The 16,985-nt window shown below is 41.7% G+C and overlaps 1 protein-coding gene across 5 annotated transcripts in view; it reads left to right on the top strand.

Moving 5' to 3' along the window:
- The window catches only part of LOC106546644 (tetraspanin-15), a 49,146-nt gene that overhangs the window by 27,177 nt on the left and 4,984 nt on the right, over positions 1-16,985 (top strand). For 3 of the 5 annotated variants that reach the window (XR_015695550.1, XM_087705964.1, XM_014063557.2), the window contains exons 3-5: positions 8,242-8,316; positions 12,088-12,183; positions 14,242-14,355. Coding sequence is in view for 4 of the 5 variants with exons in the window: in XM_087705964.1 (XP_087562090.1) it covers positions 8,242-8,316; positions 12,088-12,183; positions 14,242-14,355 (285 nt within the window). In the remaining variant the exon portion in view is untranslated. The remainder of the gene's footprint in view (positions 1-8,241; positions 8,317-12,087; positions 12,184-14,241; positions 14,356-16,985) is intronic. The other 2 variants (XM_087705965.1, XM_087705963.1) reach the window with 1 other exon arrangement.

Here is a 16,985-nt window from a genome sequence, read left to right as displayed (position 1 = left end):
CAGCAGCTGTCATCATTGTCTTCTGAGCTCTCGGCCTTTGCAGCCTCGCGATATGCGTGAACTCTTTCGCACGTCTTGTGGAGTGCTTTGGCACTGTAGGGTTTCTGTAGACTTAACAGCCAATTTGGATGCCCTGGCTTCGTCCAAGGCAATCTGTAGAGTGAGGTTAGACCTCCTCCTCTGTAAATTAATGTCCTGCACACCGCATATGATGTAGTGTAGTATAGGTTCATCTAAGTCTTGGAACTCCTTAGTACCGCAACATACTCGTTGATCGATTCGCCTTCCTTCTGATTATGAATATTAAATTCATGCTGGCAGATGTGCTTTGACGGCTTGGGAGTGTAGTGTGTCCTCAGTGTCTGTTGGAGCACTGACCAAGCGACCGATTGTAGCAGCATTGGCTCAGAGAGGTCTTTGGCTGTTTTGAACACTTCCTGTCCACAGTAACCGAGGAACATGTTCTTGCGTCCTTCAAAAAGGCCCATAAGGTCATTGGCTTCAAGGAAGCAGTCGAACTTCAGCATATAGGAGTCCCAGTGCTCAGTGACTCGGTCGTATGGAGTTGGTTGGGTGTGCATGGCTATTTTGTGTTCTGAGGCTGTTTTGAGTTTATCACTCAAAAATGGCTGCTCAAAGCTGCGCTGAACTCCGGGCTGGATTTACTTGCTGGATTGTTACGCTCTTTTTGGTTTGCCTGGTTGCTTTCCAATCCCTTCCTCATTGCCAGTTAAAGGCAACAACAGCTCTTTATTGTAACAGAACAAGTACGTACAACCCAGCGAAGGTTCAGTCTGACAGCAGCCCTTTTATAGGGAGTTGTCAGACCCTTCAACCAATGAGATTAAACTTCTGTTCCTGCTGGAACAGAGGACCTTGGTGGAAACCATTATAACAGTTGCTAGTATCTAATAGAAAGCAGTGGAGGATGACATGGCTGTCCCTGCGTTCACAGCTTTATGCAAAGAAAGCACTTCTCTTTTACTCTCTCCTGTGGTGGGTGCTTTCCTTCAGCTCCATAGAAGTGCTGCCGGCTCCCAAGGAGTGATGGAAGCGCCAGGGGCATTTGAGGCTGAAAGGACACCACCCTGGCTCTCAGCTTGACTCTCCTGAAAGCTCGGGAGGCCAGCTGCCAGCTACATTTTTTCCTTTCCTTTGGTGCACCTTCCCATCTCTCCCCTTCTCTTTTTTCTCTGAAGGGCAGCCCAGCTCTGCCTCCAAACAACTCACATCCATGCAAGAGATCAAAGGGAGGCTCCTTGCATCAAGGTTTTTCTTTCGGGTTGCCTCTTCATGGTAAGCCTGCCAGGAGCTCTTTTTCCCAGTCCAAAGCAGCACATGAATCCCTGGGCAGGGGGGCTCCTAGGTCAGGTGCCTAGTCTTGCGAGGAAGGCCTTCTGCAGAAGCAAAGCATGGGAGGGGGCCCTTCCCTCTTGCCTTGGGGAAGGCAGCCCTGGTCCTGCCCATCTCCACTCACGGGGGAGCAAAGAGGAAGTGGAAAGCCAAGGCTGTACTGAGGGCAGTGAAATATCTTTAATGAAAGCTTTGAAGTTTCTCTAGATAAATAAAAGAAACAAAAAAATGATGGATCGTAGATTGCAGAAATAAAACAAAAAAGGTAGAAAAACAGAATTTGAAAAATAATAGGGAGGACATTTACAACAGAGTTAAAATATTTTTTGAAAACTCATCAGTTTGAACAGATGTTTCTGGGGAAATAAATAAAAACGACATAAAGAAATTATCTGAAGATATTTGTGATAAGAAAGAAAGCAAAACAGAAAAGAAAAATCCTTCCCCAAACGATGTAGCATTAAAGAAAGTGGGAGAATTTCTGATTGGGTATTTTAAAGGAAAACTAGGAGTCTGAAAATTCACCTCAGGCCTTTTGGGGATGCGGTGAAGTCTGTCAAGCAGCCTGCCAAATCTTTCTGCAGAAGGATTTTGCCCCAAGTTCAGTTCAGTCCTCACAGAGGGAATGCCTTGCTTTATGGCAGCAAAGGTGCAATCCAAGGAAAGTTATAAAATAAGGACTGCCTAATTTTAATCCTGAGAACATTGGAATAAGAAAGATGCAGTTTGTGAAAGTGTTGTGAAAGGCAAAAAAAAATCACATCCCATGTTGCTCGTGGAAATAAGAAATATGAAAAAGCAAAAACTGTAACTGTTCATGGTGATCTCAAGTTAAATAGAACATTTGGGATACAATCCTGAAACAGTCTTGTACAAAAAGTGAAAGACTTAACAAAATGCAAATTTATTTTAATGTAGCTAAAGTTATGCAGAGGTTCCTACCTCTGTGGCTGAGTTCACAGTGCAAACCCTTTCCACTGCTTGATTGTCCTTGCTGTCAGGAAGTTTCTCCTTAGTTCTAGGTTCCTTCTCTCCTTGGTTAGTTTCCATCTGTTGCTTCTTGTCCTACCTTCTGGTGCTTTGGCGAACAGGCTGACTCCCTCTTCTTTGCAGCAGCCTCTCAAATATTGTTAACATTGTAAATAAGTTAAATATTGTAAATAATTGCAATAACATTCCACTCAGGAAAATAGGAAGTGTGTAATATTGCAGCAGCTTATATACACTCTTTTAAATTTAATAAGTTATTAAAAGTGATTCATTGTAGTAATCTAGAAGCCTAAATGTAGGAGAAGAATGGCAGAGCCTGGGAAGGAGGAGCCAACATCGTGATGTCACAATGTGCAGTCTCGATACTCCGAGACCGTCGTTGGCACTTTTGCCACTGGATGGTCCATTGAGACCTAAACCATCCCATACAGGGCGGGGCATAACCTTTTCCTAGGGGGTCACAGCAACACTTGTAATAACAACACAAATAATTCATACACCATTCGAAAGCCCATCAAAAACTGAGTTTATTGACACGATTTAATAGTCAGTATGACCACCATTAGCCCTTCGAACAGCATTCAAACGAGGTGGATAAGAACACAACAAATCTTCAAACAGTTCCGTTCGATTTTCCAGATTTTTCAACACAGTTTCCAAATTCATTCTCAAAGTTTCAACCGAATATCGATTTTGACCTTGCTCCTGAATCATCAGAGCTTCCACTTCATCCTTAATTATGGCCCCAATGTTCTCTGCCAGATTGAGATCTGGCGAATTTCCCGGCCAGACGTCATTGCCCCAAAATTCGACATTGTTTTCCTTTAACAATTGCTGAGTCGCATTTGCACGCATGCAAGGAGCTTTGTCATGAAGAAAGACAGCCTCACCAACCACCAAGACATTGTCTGGATCACTGAGAAATGGAATGACATTCTCCAATAAAATTTTCTCACGGAAATAACTGCCATCCCAGGATTCCCCTTTATCCTTCAAAACCCAATGCAGTTTCTTGGCTGTGAAAATGACGAAAATCCCGATGCAAGTCGGATTGCGAACGATTTGTCGATATCGTTCATGTTTGGCGATGTCGTCGACGTCTTTAGCCCAAATTCGATCGTTCTGGAAATTCGGTTTTCGAATGGCATAAACGAAGAATTCGTCAGATGGCGCCAAATGAAGAAAATCTTCCTCGGTCCATTCAGACAACCAATCGCACAACCAAAGCCGATCTTGAACGTGTGTTTGAGTTTTCAATGGTTTGCAAATGACGTGGAATGGCTTCAAACCTTCTCGTTCTCGATATCGGCCGATTGTCCTTTGATCAACTCGTTTTCCACGAATTTGAAGGATTTCTTGGGCCACTTTTCGGTTTCCTTTTCGTTGTTTGCGACTGCCAGTTGCAATGATGGCTTTGCTTTCTTGGGACAGTTGCAGAGGACGCCCTTCTCCAAATTTTGTGAAACATTCTTGGGCTGTTTTGTTCCAATTATCAGTAACCCAATCCGGATGACGTTTCAATTTGTTTGCAATCCATTTTCGATTGATAAACGTCGCTCCAGCATCGCGAGCCTCTCGAAAGGCAATGCATTTTATTCTGTCAATGATCCTTTGTTCTTCCGAATCGAATTTTCCAGCCATTCTTAAAGCAAATTTAACATTTAATAGCTCATTCAATTCAGTTTTTTATGGGCTTTAAAATGAGGTGTCGCGGAAGTTGTAAACTGCTGTCGATCTTGCTGTGACCCCCTAGGAAAAGGTTATGCCCCGCCCTGTAGAGAGGGTGATCAGGAAGACGAAGCCTTGCTGGTCTCACGCAAAGTCCCTGATCGACCCAAGGGAAGCGCTTCAAGCCGGCGGTAAACAAGCAGCCCCCAGGCTGATGAAGTTGGGACGGCTCCCGAAGGAAGTAAGTGAAAAGAGAAAGTGAGTCCATCTGGTGAGGTTTTATTTCTATTTTGTGAAAGACTGCCCAAAGAATGTTTTTTTAAAGCCAAATTAGATCTTTAAGCAAAAGAATTGAGCAGCAAAATTAACTCATATTGGATTGCTTTGGAAAGTTTTTTTTCTTTGTAACTATTCTTTGTGGATTGAGGTGCTCGCAACGTTTCTTATTTCTCCTCTTAAAGTGAATGGATTGATTTTTTTTCCTGCTTTCTGTTGCTTTATTTCTTGACTTCTGGATTAAAACCTTCCTTCTTATTTTAACAATCCTTCCTATTACTTGTTATTAAAAGAAATCTGTTTCTTATAAGCCAGAGATAAATATTATAAAGTGAAAAGTAGCAACACTGCCACTCGGAGGTCAGAGGCTGGAGTTTTTGAAACAACATATCTCTTCTCTTTCCTTCTTTGATTTCACTGACTTTGCAGCTGAAGGGTTTGCAACTTGTTTACAGAAACTGATAAAGAGCCAAGGGCATGAGTTGTTTTCACAGGTTCCTTTGAGAACTATTTTGGCAGGGGAAAGAAAGGGGGAAAAACAGAACCATTCTCCTTTGAAGAGCATAAAAGAACTTGTGTTCAAGTCAACTTAAATAAAAAAATAAAAGAGGCCTGGAAGGCTAGAGTGGCAGTGGCTATTAGTTTTTTTTTCCCTTTCTTTTTTGGAAACATGGATCAATATTCAGATGAGGAAACCTTAAAATTCCAAAATATCTTAGCTGGAATTCAAAATCTCTTGGAAGGATATGGGAGAATTGAGAAGAAGTTGGAAAGACTAATCTTCCTCGCAGCAAAAGATGATGGGGTTAGAGCCCCAAAAATTAAAGGGGAGAATGAAGATATAGAAGATAAAGACAAGACAATAGATGAATTTATTAATGAAGCAAATGTGGGTGAAAGTGGAAAGAAGGGGATATGGAAAAGGGAATTCGATGAATTGGAGTTCTACCACAAATTCCAAGATACAGAAGAAAAAAAATGGTGATGATGGACTTAAGAAGATAATGTTTTTCAGAAGCAAGATTGACAACCAAAGACAAACTCATTTTAGTAGTAGTTGGAGGGCAACGAGATTACCTGAGAGATCCTTCAAGCAACAAAGTGCGGAGAGAAGTCTATAAAAACCTTATAAAGGAGATAAAAAGAAGACTGACACCACCATTGGCAAGAGAGATAAGATAGTTTTGTTACTGGAAAGATACAGATTGACAATGAAAGTTGATAATAAAAAACTAATTGATTTTGGTGATCAATAAGTAGGAATTTAGTAACTTAGATTGTTTTAGATTGCTATTAAATGTTTATTCATTAACAAATAATTAACTATAATAACAATAATGAAATGATAATGAATACAGCTTAGTCATATATACATGTACTGGCAAACTAGTTAAAAAATTGGATATAAATTGCAAATTGTGACTTGGGAAAAAGATCTATAAATTTTATTAACAAATTTTTATTTAGATCTTGTCATAAAGGTGTAAGGTTTTTTTGGGGGGGCGGGTCTGATGAGAGGAGATGGGACATAAATAGTAAATGATTTTTAGCCAGTTATAATAACAACAAGGAAATGTCAATGGACATTGTTTAATAATATATACATGCTATGGTATTGGCAAAAGTAACTTGGATATAAATTATAAACAGTGAGAAGGGGGGGGAAAGGTTTAGAAACTTTATTAATTGATTTTTATTTAAAAGAAATCATAAAGGTTCCGAAACAGAATTAGTTAAAGATTGTATGATAAAGTGGGCTCAAAATATTGAAGAACCAATAATGTTGGACACATGGGAAAGAATTTGGGTAAGAAATGTGAAATTTACACAAGCCCAAAACCTGAGAGAAAATTTGTACAAGATGTTCTATAGATGGCATTTAGATCCCAAAAAGTTGGCTTCTATGTATTCGAATTTACAACCCAAATGTTGGAGATGTGGTTCTCTCGATGCTACATATTTCCATATATGGTGGACTTGCCAAAAGGTTAAGGCATTTTGGATAAAAATATGGTGGATTATGCAAAATATTCTTAAAAAAAGGATAAAGTTTACTCCTCAGTTATTTTTGTTAGGTATAATTACTGACTGTACAGTGGTAGAGATTAACTCGATTTTACACTTAATAACGGCAGCAAGACTGTTGGTGGCGCAATATTGGAAGAAGGAAGACTTGCCTACAATTCAAGAATGGACACTGAAAGTCACAAATTTAGCCGAGATGGCTAAAATATCTGCATATCTTAAAGACCACTCAAATGAGAGATATAAACGAGACTGGAAAAAATGGATTGATTATATACAAAATAAATACGGGACTAAGAAATTCCAGATAGCCTATGCTTAAGATCAGGAATGATTTAAATTGTTTAAAGTTAGTTTAGCAAGGAGGAGCTAAGTTCAATGTAAAGATGTTATTAATTTCTTATTCTTTTTTTTCCAATATATCTTAGACTGTGTTTGTTAAAAAACTATGCCGTGTACGGATTCTGGGAAGTCAGGGGGGGTAGGTTGTGGGGGGTTGTGGGGGAGGGTGGGGGGAGGGATATATATCAGGTTAGATGAGATATGTTAGATTTCAATGTAATTTGACTCCACATGTATACTGGTTTTTTTCCTTTATTTTATATTCTCATTACAATTATTATTACTACTTTTTCTTTAAAAATAGGATAGGCTAAGCTTATTGACATGTAGCGGAAATACACCAAGGAGAGGAGGAGTGGGAAAGAAGAAAGATGGGAAGAGAACGATAGGAGAGAGGGTAAGGGGGGAAGATGAGAAGGATAAGGAGGAGTAGATTGTAGAGAGAGGAGCAGCAGAAAGGGAGGGAAAGTAGAGTAGAAAAGGATGATGGAGGGAAGATAGAAAGTTGGAGGATGGTAGAAGAAAGAGGTGTATGGAGAGCAGAAGAGCTATAATGGGTTTCTATTTTGGGGGGGCATTGTTGGCAAGAGGAACTGATGTAATTATTATTTAATACTATATGATATGGGCTATGCATAGTATTCATGTGAGTGTGTGTTATGAAAATGAAAATGGAAATAAAAATTTAAACAAAAAAAAAGAAATCATAAAGGTGTAATGTTATTGGAGGATTTTTAGAAATAGCTAATGAATGCCATTATGTGGTTGTGTCTTTAAGTATGAATGATTTGAGGTTAAAGCATGTTCATATAATTGTAGTCAAATAAGAATTGTGGTACATTGATAGTAAGATATGCAAAGATTTTTGATTTAAAGTATATAATCTAATATGAACTATAAGTAATGACTGTGGAAGAAATGCACGAAAGTTATCTGTAACCAATCGACACGCTTTCTACAAGATGTAATGAAGGATGATTCTTTCTTTGTGTTTTGGTTCAATTAAAATAAAATAAAAAACTTAAAAAAGAATGGCAGAGCCTGAGGGAGGGATGAAGCCAGAAACAAAAGTAAGTCCAACCCCTCTGAGTGCTGTTGACCCTTATCTAATTGTATCGGCCATTGGTTGAGAAGATTTCTGTGCATGGGCTTTAGCGACAAATCAGTTTAATTGAATCTTCATGTGTGGACCTGGTCTTTCAAGCCTGACATTAAAGCACATGTTTTTTGGGGGGCGGAGGGTTGATTTCTGTTTCATACATGTTCTTCCATTTCAAGACCATTTGTCTGAAAGTTTATGGAGTCCACTTCTCAAAGGGAAAAAAGAAGAAATCCTCTGAATCCAGCAGCTGATGCTCTTAAACTAGGTGAAATTATCAAAAAGGCTTTGCCCTACATTTTTTCTGCAGCATCTCCCACTCATTGGATGGAGAAAAAAGTTCTTTCTTTATCTTGCTTGCATTTTAGGAAGGTGACCAACATTGTTCTACCTAATGATCCAGCATTGCTAAAAAATGAGCACACACGTTCCTGTTTTAATGACACTTGGTTTCTCTGCCCCCCCCCCCTTTTGTCTCTTTTGCCTAGTTCTTCTGGGTCCTCCTGGCCATCTTCATCGTTGAGTTGCTGCTATTAATGGTGGAAATTATATTCGAGAAGCAGGTAAGCTCTGTATGTCAGTCCCTCCCATGACTGGAGACTCTTTGCCCATGAGAGCTTATGAATTGGAAAGAGGGAGGAATCATTCATTCTTTGCATCTGCCTTTACACAAAAGGGAAAAAACAGTTCAACGGCAACAAAACCATAAAAGACAGATTAGGAATACAAGTCAAAAGAGGCAGGAAAATGATAAGAGAATACTTCTCTCATCTCTTATCGGTACTTCTCGTTAAGAGCCGAGGTGGTGCAGTGGTTAGGGTGCAGTTCTGCAGGCCACTTCAGCTGACTGTTATCTGCAGTTCAGCGGTTCTAATCTCACCGGCTCAAGGTTGACTCAGCCTTCCATCCTTCCGAGATGGGTGAAATGAGGACCCAGACTGTGGGGGTGATTTGCTGACTCTGTAAACCGCTTAGAGAGGGCTGAAAGCCCTATGAAGCGGTATATAAGTCTAACTGCTATTGCTATTGCTATTGCTATTCTCCATTCTAGATGAGTTCAAATTGCCAGGACCAGATGGATTACATCCCAGAATCCTGAAGGAGCTGGCAGACGTGATCTCTGAACCACTGAACCATATATTTCAAAGATAGGTTGGACTTGTGTAAACACGAATGCAAAAAATGAGTTAAACAGTTCTGCTTTCTCCTGGTTGCCTGTCACTCTCTTGCCACTTTCTCCCACTAATGGATCAATCATTTCCTTGACTTTTTTCTTGTTTTTTATATGTTGAAAGAGGCTCTCTTTTTCAGTTATGTTTGACCTTTGTTGCAAGCATTAGTTCATTTTGAGCCTTAGCTTTCCTCACTTCACCTTTGCAGGCTTGGGCTATTTGATGATATTCTGCTTTAGTTATGTGCCCTCTTTCCACTTTGTCCTTTTTGTCTTTCAATTTATCAGATAGTTCTTTATGCAGCCACGCTGGCTTCTTTTGAGAGCTGTTATTTTTCTTTTACATTAGTATTGTGCTAGACTGGGCTTTTATAATCTCACTTTTCAAAATTTCCCAAGTGTCTTGAGTTGTTTTCCCCTTGAAGATTCTCATCCATGGAATACTTCCAGAATTATCTCTAAGTTTATTGAAATTAGTTCTCTTAAATTCCAACACTTTAGTTTGACTTTGTTCTATTGCTTGTGCTTGTATAATGTTGAATTGCAATATTGCACGATCCCCCCCCTTAAATAAAAGGTTCCTGTAGTTTCAACATCTATCATTTCACCAAGGTCCCTTCCAACTCTATTACTGTTACTGGTATCTCTGTTAGTGAGAATTAAATCCAATAGGACTGATACCCTAGTTTCTTTCTCTACTTTTTGGGAGACAAAGTTGTCTGCTAGGTTTGTCAGGAATCTGTTTGACCATCCACTTGGTTCAGAGTTTGTCTCCCAGTTGGTGTCAGGGTAGTTAAAGTCTCCCATTACTATTGTGATGTGCTTCCTACATACCTTAGTTAACTAGCAAAAAGTTCATCTATTTCCTCTGGTTGAGTGGCCTAATATACATCTATGGCAATGTCATTTTCCCCCTTTTATGCATTGACCCAAATGCATTCAAGATAGTTTTCATCATTGTTGTGCTCTATTTCTGTAGTTTTTTCCCCCCTCTTATATATAACGCAATTCCATCTCCTCTTTTATTTGGTCTGTTTCTTTTAAATAATTTAAACCCCTCTAACTGTAAGCTCCATTTGTAGATTTCATCCCACTAAGTTTCCATAATGGCAACACTATTTGCCCTCATTTATTTGAATTTTTAATTCACCCTGTTCATTCCTCATACTATGTGCATTGGTGTGTAGATATTTGAGTCCTGGCTCTGCATTTACTTTCTGCAGAACTTGTGCTTGTCCCCTGCTTCCTTACCACCTGTTTGATTAGTGCAAATGGTATGGCACTCCCTTTTAAAAGCTTGATTTTGCTTGACAGCAAGGTTGATATTCTTACCTGCACAAATATCTATGTTACATGCATTGATAACCCTATTTACTTTAGATTACTGGGGACAAAAATGTTCTGTATCAATTTTTGTCCCCGTTGTTTAGTTTAAAGGCTTCTGCTTCTTTCCCCCAAATATTGCCCTCTGATGGGAGCTATAACTATTTCAGGGTGTCTAGCAGGTTCTAGAAATTTCTGTAGGTGTTCTGCATCTTCTTAGAGATTCCTTATCTGTGGTTTCCTGAGGTTTGATAAACTCCTCTTCCTCTTCTTTTTTTTCTGGCAGTCAGGTTTGACTTGCCTCTCCCTGTCCTGGACTGACCTCCAGCTGTGAGCTATGGGGAAATTACCCAGCCTGACATCCAGTCACTCTAGACCAGTGGTTCCCAAACTTGGCAACTTTAAGACTTGTGGACTTCAACTCCCAGAGTTCTCCAGCCAGAAGAGCTAGCTGGAGAATTCTGGGAGTTGAAGTCCACAAGTCTTAAAGTTGCCAAGTTTGGGAACCACTGCTCTAGACCCTTCCTTTGACCCTCCTAACTTGGGCTGGTTTTACAGATGTTGTTGTTTTCCTGACTTTCTAGCTGCCTAGTCTTTGTAGCGAATTTGGTATCTCTGTCTTTGGCTGGCCTGGGTAAGACCTTCATCAGCTGCCACCCAATTCTGCCATTTTTGGGGGTGGCCAGGTTCTGCCACACTCCTCAGCCCTGTCTGAATTGTGGCTGCCCACTGCCCCCTGCAACCCACAAACTGATTTCTTTTTGAGCTTTCCTGCTTTCCTTCTTTCTCCCCTGCCACCTTTTTGTTTTATCCTGCATTCCCCCATATAAATACACTGTCTCTCTTAACGCTCATGCACACACAGGCATACCCTCAAACATGCACAGGCAGCAGTCCCTCCCCCTTTCTTAGCAGGAGCAGAAGCCCGGCCCCAATCCGCCTCACAGTCTCCGGTGGAGGGGCTAGGCCTGAGCGCTGCAGGGCTCCTGCTGCAGGAGGGATCTCGCCCGTCTTCCCTCCCACTTTTGGTCCCGTTGGCCTACGGAGCCCACACATGCAGGTCCCAACTATGTCTCAGCCCTGTGGGGACACTGACCTGCTCTTCATCCTCATGCCGCTGGTGAGAAGAAGGAAGGATACGGGTAGAATTCCAGGAGTGCCAAATAGAGTCAGGACCTGACATTTCGGCTCATTCTTTTGCCCTGATCCTGCCTGAAGCGGAGGCCTCTGGACAGGAGGTCTTGGGCAGACTCTTTGGGGCCCCTTTCTGCTCAGGAGAGAAGGAGCCCCGTTCTGAGTCTGGCCAGAGCCCCGGATGGAGGGGGAAGCTGCATTTCTCCCTAACTACCACCTCCCATTTTGCTGAAACCCTGTTCAGAGTGGCTGCAGCAGAGGCCACCGCAACCCCTGAGCTTAATCCTTTCACCAGAGGTCTTCCCTGCTTCCTGCTGGGCTCTCTCCCCTCCCTTGCCCCTCAGCACACAGACTCAAAGCTGGTCTGGGGCAGGAAGGGACCCGATTCCCCCAGTGGGTTCTGGTCACTCTGTGGCCCTCTATGAAAGAGTCAAGCAGATGACTTTACCCTCACAATAATTACTGACGATCTTTGGTGCTTCCAACCCTGTGATTCTGTGACTCTGTGATGCTAGAATTTCAACAGAAACAAACCAAGACAGTGTCAGAAGATCTTCCTTGAGAAGTAAATGGTGCTTCTAATTATTTAGCCCATGCTGTCCACAAAGGTGAAGGCTGCTGGCCTTGAAAATGACCTCCAAACTGCGTGACCTCTTCAGGGGTCTGAGGAAGACTCCTCTCATGCCTGGGGCTCTTTTTCTTGCAGATGAATGCCGTGTTCCATTCCAGCATTCAGGATGGAATTAGACACTATTATGACGACTTGGATTTCAAAAATATTTTGGACTATGTTCAGCAAAAGGTAACGCTATATTTTTGGGTCAACTGTGAATTTGTTATAACAAAAATGTTCATGGAGAAAGGTTAGATGGCTAGACCGATCCAGAATGCCTTATTCTGCTAAAGAATCCATGTGCAATCTGGGATAGATTCTCCCATTCTGGCACTGATAATGTTACCTTGTTTGGGCAATGAAAGATCTGCTGGAAGTCAACCAAGCCCAGAGAGCACCAGGAATCCCTCATTTCAACCCTGAGATAAAAATATTCCCCTTTGTTGGATTCTCTCATTCATCTGGGACTCTGGGTGGCAAACAGGAGAATTTCCTCAGCTGGTAACACCAAAGATGAAGGGCAAAACAGAATTCTTGGGGAATAACCTCTGAACTGAGGAATATCCCCAGGACTCCCCATAGTTCTTCAGGGACCTTTGCTTCTCATAGCAGACGCTGCAGGAGAATCATGTTGGTCCATAATAGACAAAAATCAGGAGGACCTTTTTAGTCTACCAGGTTTTATTAAAAGGCATAAATACCTTTGTGATGCATGATGCATCTAACAAAATGAGCTGTACTTCACAAAGTTTATGCCTTTTATTATTTATTTTAGTTTAGTTTTCATTTTTTATATTTTTTTATTCAAGAGTTAAACTACAAATTCACAAAAAACAACCAAAAACTGAACAAAACTAAGGACAAAAACAAAAATAAGTGCATTAATTTAAAAAAGAACTTATACATATTTTGCCCCCCCTTAATTGAATACTGCTAAACATATTACAGCATTAGTACTCCCCCCCCTTTCCAAAACAGGCCTACAATATATAAGCGCCTACAACTCTATTTACCCAAACAATTTGACCTATTAACAGTTAACAGGAAAGCCCAACAACAAAAACTTACTTCAAAACCTCTGTTAACAATCCATGAATATGCTTTACTCACAGAAAGTTTGCAATGGCTTCAGTTTCATTTTCAACCTTAACCATTACGGTCATTGTCTCTGGTCTGTCCAGGATCAAATATCCTTGATTGATTCCTAATAATAAAACTTTTCCTTAAAATTATAACTAAGCTCTTTCCATATCCATGGTTCAGGAGCCCTTGTAGTTCATCATACTTATAAGTAACTGCTGGCAGTTGGCCATAAGTTGAGGCCACAGTCCGAGCTGTAACAATCAGTTTTTAGCTAGCAGCTACACATCAGTTTCACCCAAATTGACTTCTTTCCTTGCAAAATGTAAATTCCTCACTTTCCCAATCTAATAAGGTGCTGGGTAACAAAAGAAAGAATTTGGCTGATCTGCAGAGACACTGATGGGTAGAAAGTGCAAGTGTTCTTTCTCAGTCCAGAGTGCTTGTGTCCTTGTCTGGGTTTTTATCTCCGTTATGGCTTTTTTGAAGAAAACTCCTGCTAGAACTGTTCCCTATTTGACAGTGGCCAGCAGGGAAGTTTGAATTTGAAGAGGAATGAACAAAAGACTCACCTTCTGCCATGGGTTCAATAGGAATTGCTGCAGCTGTTCAGGTGTATTCTACCACTTTGCTATTTCACCCAACTCCCAGAGGGAGGTGACTTTTGAGTGATCTTGCCAAAATCTCAGCTAGACTGCTCTGGCCTCAGACAAACTTTTGCCCAAAAACAAATTCATTCCAGTCTGCTGATGGTTCTGTTGAAAGTGGCCTCCCATTTCTGTCTTTTGGTATTTCAGCAGGAAAATGTGAAAGGTTCAGCCATTGGAAGATCCTGTTCCACTCACTAACCCTTGACTCATTAGAAGAACCCTAGGGAGCAGCCCAGACATTTATAGGACAGAAGGAAGCATTGCCTGTCAAGCAGAGATGAGCATGGTTCCCTCTTTCCCTGGCCCAAGCAGCTGTGGCTGGAGCCCATGTTTTCCTTCAGTTTCACTAGGTGGCCATAGATCTCTTCAGAGAAATAGCCTCACGTGCTTAGAGCAGCCCAGTCTCTTGGAAGGCTACGAAGTCCTCTGTCCTGGAACGTCCTGGAATTGCCCTATCATTTTACTTTTTATGATTGAAGAGGAAGTGTTGCACTCAGCTCTCCACTTTGCCTTGTAGTTTTCCTGTTGCGGAGGTGATGAATTCAGCGATTGGCATGTGAATCCATACCACTCATGCAATGGCAGTGGCCCTCTGGCCTGTGGGGTGCCCTATACCTGCTGCATCAGGAAGGTGAGGGGGAAGAGGCTTGCAAGGGGGTCTTCCAGAAGGGAGGAGGGTGGCTTGAGGCACCTTGCACTGGTATCCCTTTGGGCTGCTTAATGGCAGGGCCACCGTCTCCTTCTGTTCCAAGGGCAGCAGGTTTTTTGACATGCTTCTTTTCAGGCCACACCTTAGGTTCAGTTACCACAGGCTCCCTCCCCGAGTGCACCTTCCACAGACACAGAAGTTCAGCTTTTACTGGAAGAGTTTAAAGGACATAGATCTGTAAGGTGCCCAGGTTTAGAGAAGGCTGGATTTTGAATCCTGCAAAAGAAAGTGCTTATTTGTGTTGCAGCTAGCAAAAATGCCAATGCCATCCCAGACTGCATCAACAGAGAGGTAGCATCAAGGTCAGGGGAAGTGCACTAGTGTGGGCACACTTGGAAAACTGATTTCAGTTCTGTACAATGATACAAAAAAGATGCTGAAATTCTAGAAAGGATGCAGAGAGGGGCAACAAAGTTGATTAGAAGGCTGCAGGCTAAATTGTAGGATGAACAGTTAAGAGCTTAGAGAAGAGATGGAGTAGGGGTGGCATGTTAGCTGCCTTGAAGAGCCAAGGTGGCACAGTGGTTAGGGTGCAGTACTGCAGGCCACTTCAGCTGACTGTTATCTGCAGTTCAGCGGTTCTAATCTCACCGGCTCAAGGTTGACTCAGCCTTCCATCCTTCCGAGGTGGGTGAAATGAGGACCCAGATTGTTGGGGGCGATATGCTGACTCTGTAAACGGCTTAGAGAGCGGTATATAAGTCTTAACTGCTATTGCTATTGCTATTGAAGGGCTGCTACAGAGATGAGGGGAGAAGGTGTGTCGTGTCTGTAAACTTCTAAAATGTTGCAGTTTTTTCTTCTGTGGTTGTTGGCTCTTTTGGTCTGCTTAGGATGCTTTGAAGGGCTTCAGTTCAGTGGTGGGATTCAACATTTTTTGCTACTGGTTCTGTGGGCATGGCTTGATGGGTGTGGCATGGCTTGGTGGGCATGGCATGGACATGGCTTGGGCGTGGCAGGGGAAGGATACTGCAAAATCCTCATTTCCTCCCGATCAGCTGGGACTTGGGAGGCAGAGAATAGATCGGGGTGGGGCCAGCCAGAGGTGGTGTATACCAGTTCTCCGAACTACTCAAAATTTCTGCTACCAGTTCTTCAGAACTGGTCAGAACCTGCTGAATTCCACCTCTGCTTCCGTTGGCTTGTGTGCTATGCTGATTCCATGTGGTTGTAGGAGTCTGTAGGTAGTTTCTGAAATATTCCTGATTTATGGCAATGTAATTTATTTTAGGGTTTGTGTTAATTGTGCTGTATTTGGTCGAGTGGTCAGGGACTTAACCATGGAACATGTTGTACAGGTGCTCAATTTCCTTTTTCTGCTGTTCCAGTTGCTGCAGTGTGTTTGGGCTCATCTAAATAAAGTTCTTAAGCAGCTTCTCTTGTGGGAAGTTGGGTCGTTGCTTTGGTAGTGGAGCACCTGGTTAGTATGGGTGGTTTTTCTGTAGACTTGCATTTCTAGTTTAACATTGTGGTCTCTGCTGATCAGGATGTCCAGGAAGGGTAGCAAGTTGTTGTTTCCTTCCTTTATAGTAAACTGGATTCCTTTAAAAATGTTATTGATGGTTCTCTTGGTGTTCTTTAATTGGTCCTTTTTTCTTATGGTGAAGGGGTCATCTACATATCTAATCCATATTTTTGGTTGTATTTGTGGAAGTACTATGGCTTCTAGACATTGCATGATGACCTCTGCTATAAGTCCTGAAAGTGACAATCCCATAGGTGTCCCTTTAATTTGTTTGTAAATATGTCCCTCAAATTGGAAGTATATAGTTAAGCAGGGATCCATAATCCTGAATGTTTCAATCTTTGTATATTTGGTTAAGTCAGATGTGCTATGGAAAAATGCAGTCATGGATTCTTGGTCTGAAGTCAGAATCAGAATAGAGCTGGAAAGAACTTCGGAAGTCTTCTTGTCCAGCCTCCTGCTCAAGCAGGAGATCCCATATCATTTCAGACAAGTGACTGTCCAATCTCTTCTTAAAAACCTCCAATGATGAAGGACAACTTCCGAAGGAAAACTGTTCTACTGACTAATTGTCCTCACTGTTAGGAAGTTTCGCATTAGCTCCAGGTTGCTTCTGTCCTTGAATAGTTCCATTGTTTCTTGTCCTGCCCTCTGGTGGTTTGGAAAATAAGTTGACCCCCTCCTCTGTGGCAGCCTCTCAAATACTGGGAGTCTGCTATCACTCTCTCCCCCCCAAGTCCTTCTTTTCTCTAGACTGGCCATACTAGATGGTTTCTAGCAATTGTCTTGTTTGCTTCTAGGTGCTCACAACTTCTCCTCTTGCTTAGCTTCTTCAGGATTTTCACAGGTATTGATGTCAGGCTGGTCAGCCAGTTGCCAATCCATCTGTTAGTTATATAGAACATCATAGAGATGTTAGCAGGAAAGAGGGTTGAACCTTCAGCCCCACTGCCCATAATACTTGCAAGAGAATGATCAGCAAAACGAGGCAACTTATTCTTAATACAGCAAAGCACAATCCCCAAATGCGTATTTTGTCAAATTGAAAGTGCTAATCTGCAAAGCTCTGGTTGTGTTTTGAGCAAAA

This window comes from Thamnophis sirtalis, unplaced genomic scaffold (genome assembly GCF_051295495.1).
Source record: "Thamnophis sirtalis isolate CommonGarterSnake01/CBP01778 unplaced genomic scaffold, rThaSir2_p1.2 scaffold_2, whole genome shotgun sequence".
NCBI lineage: Eukaryota > Metazoa > Chordata > Lepidosauria > Squamata > Natricidae > Thamnophis > Thamnophis sirtalis.
Note: the sequence above shows the minus strand (reverse complement) of the source record. Positions and strands in the feature narration are given on the sequence as shown.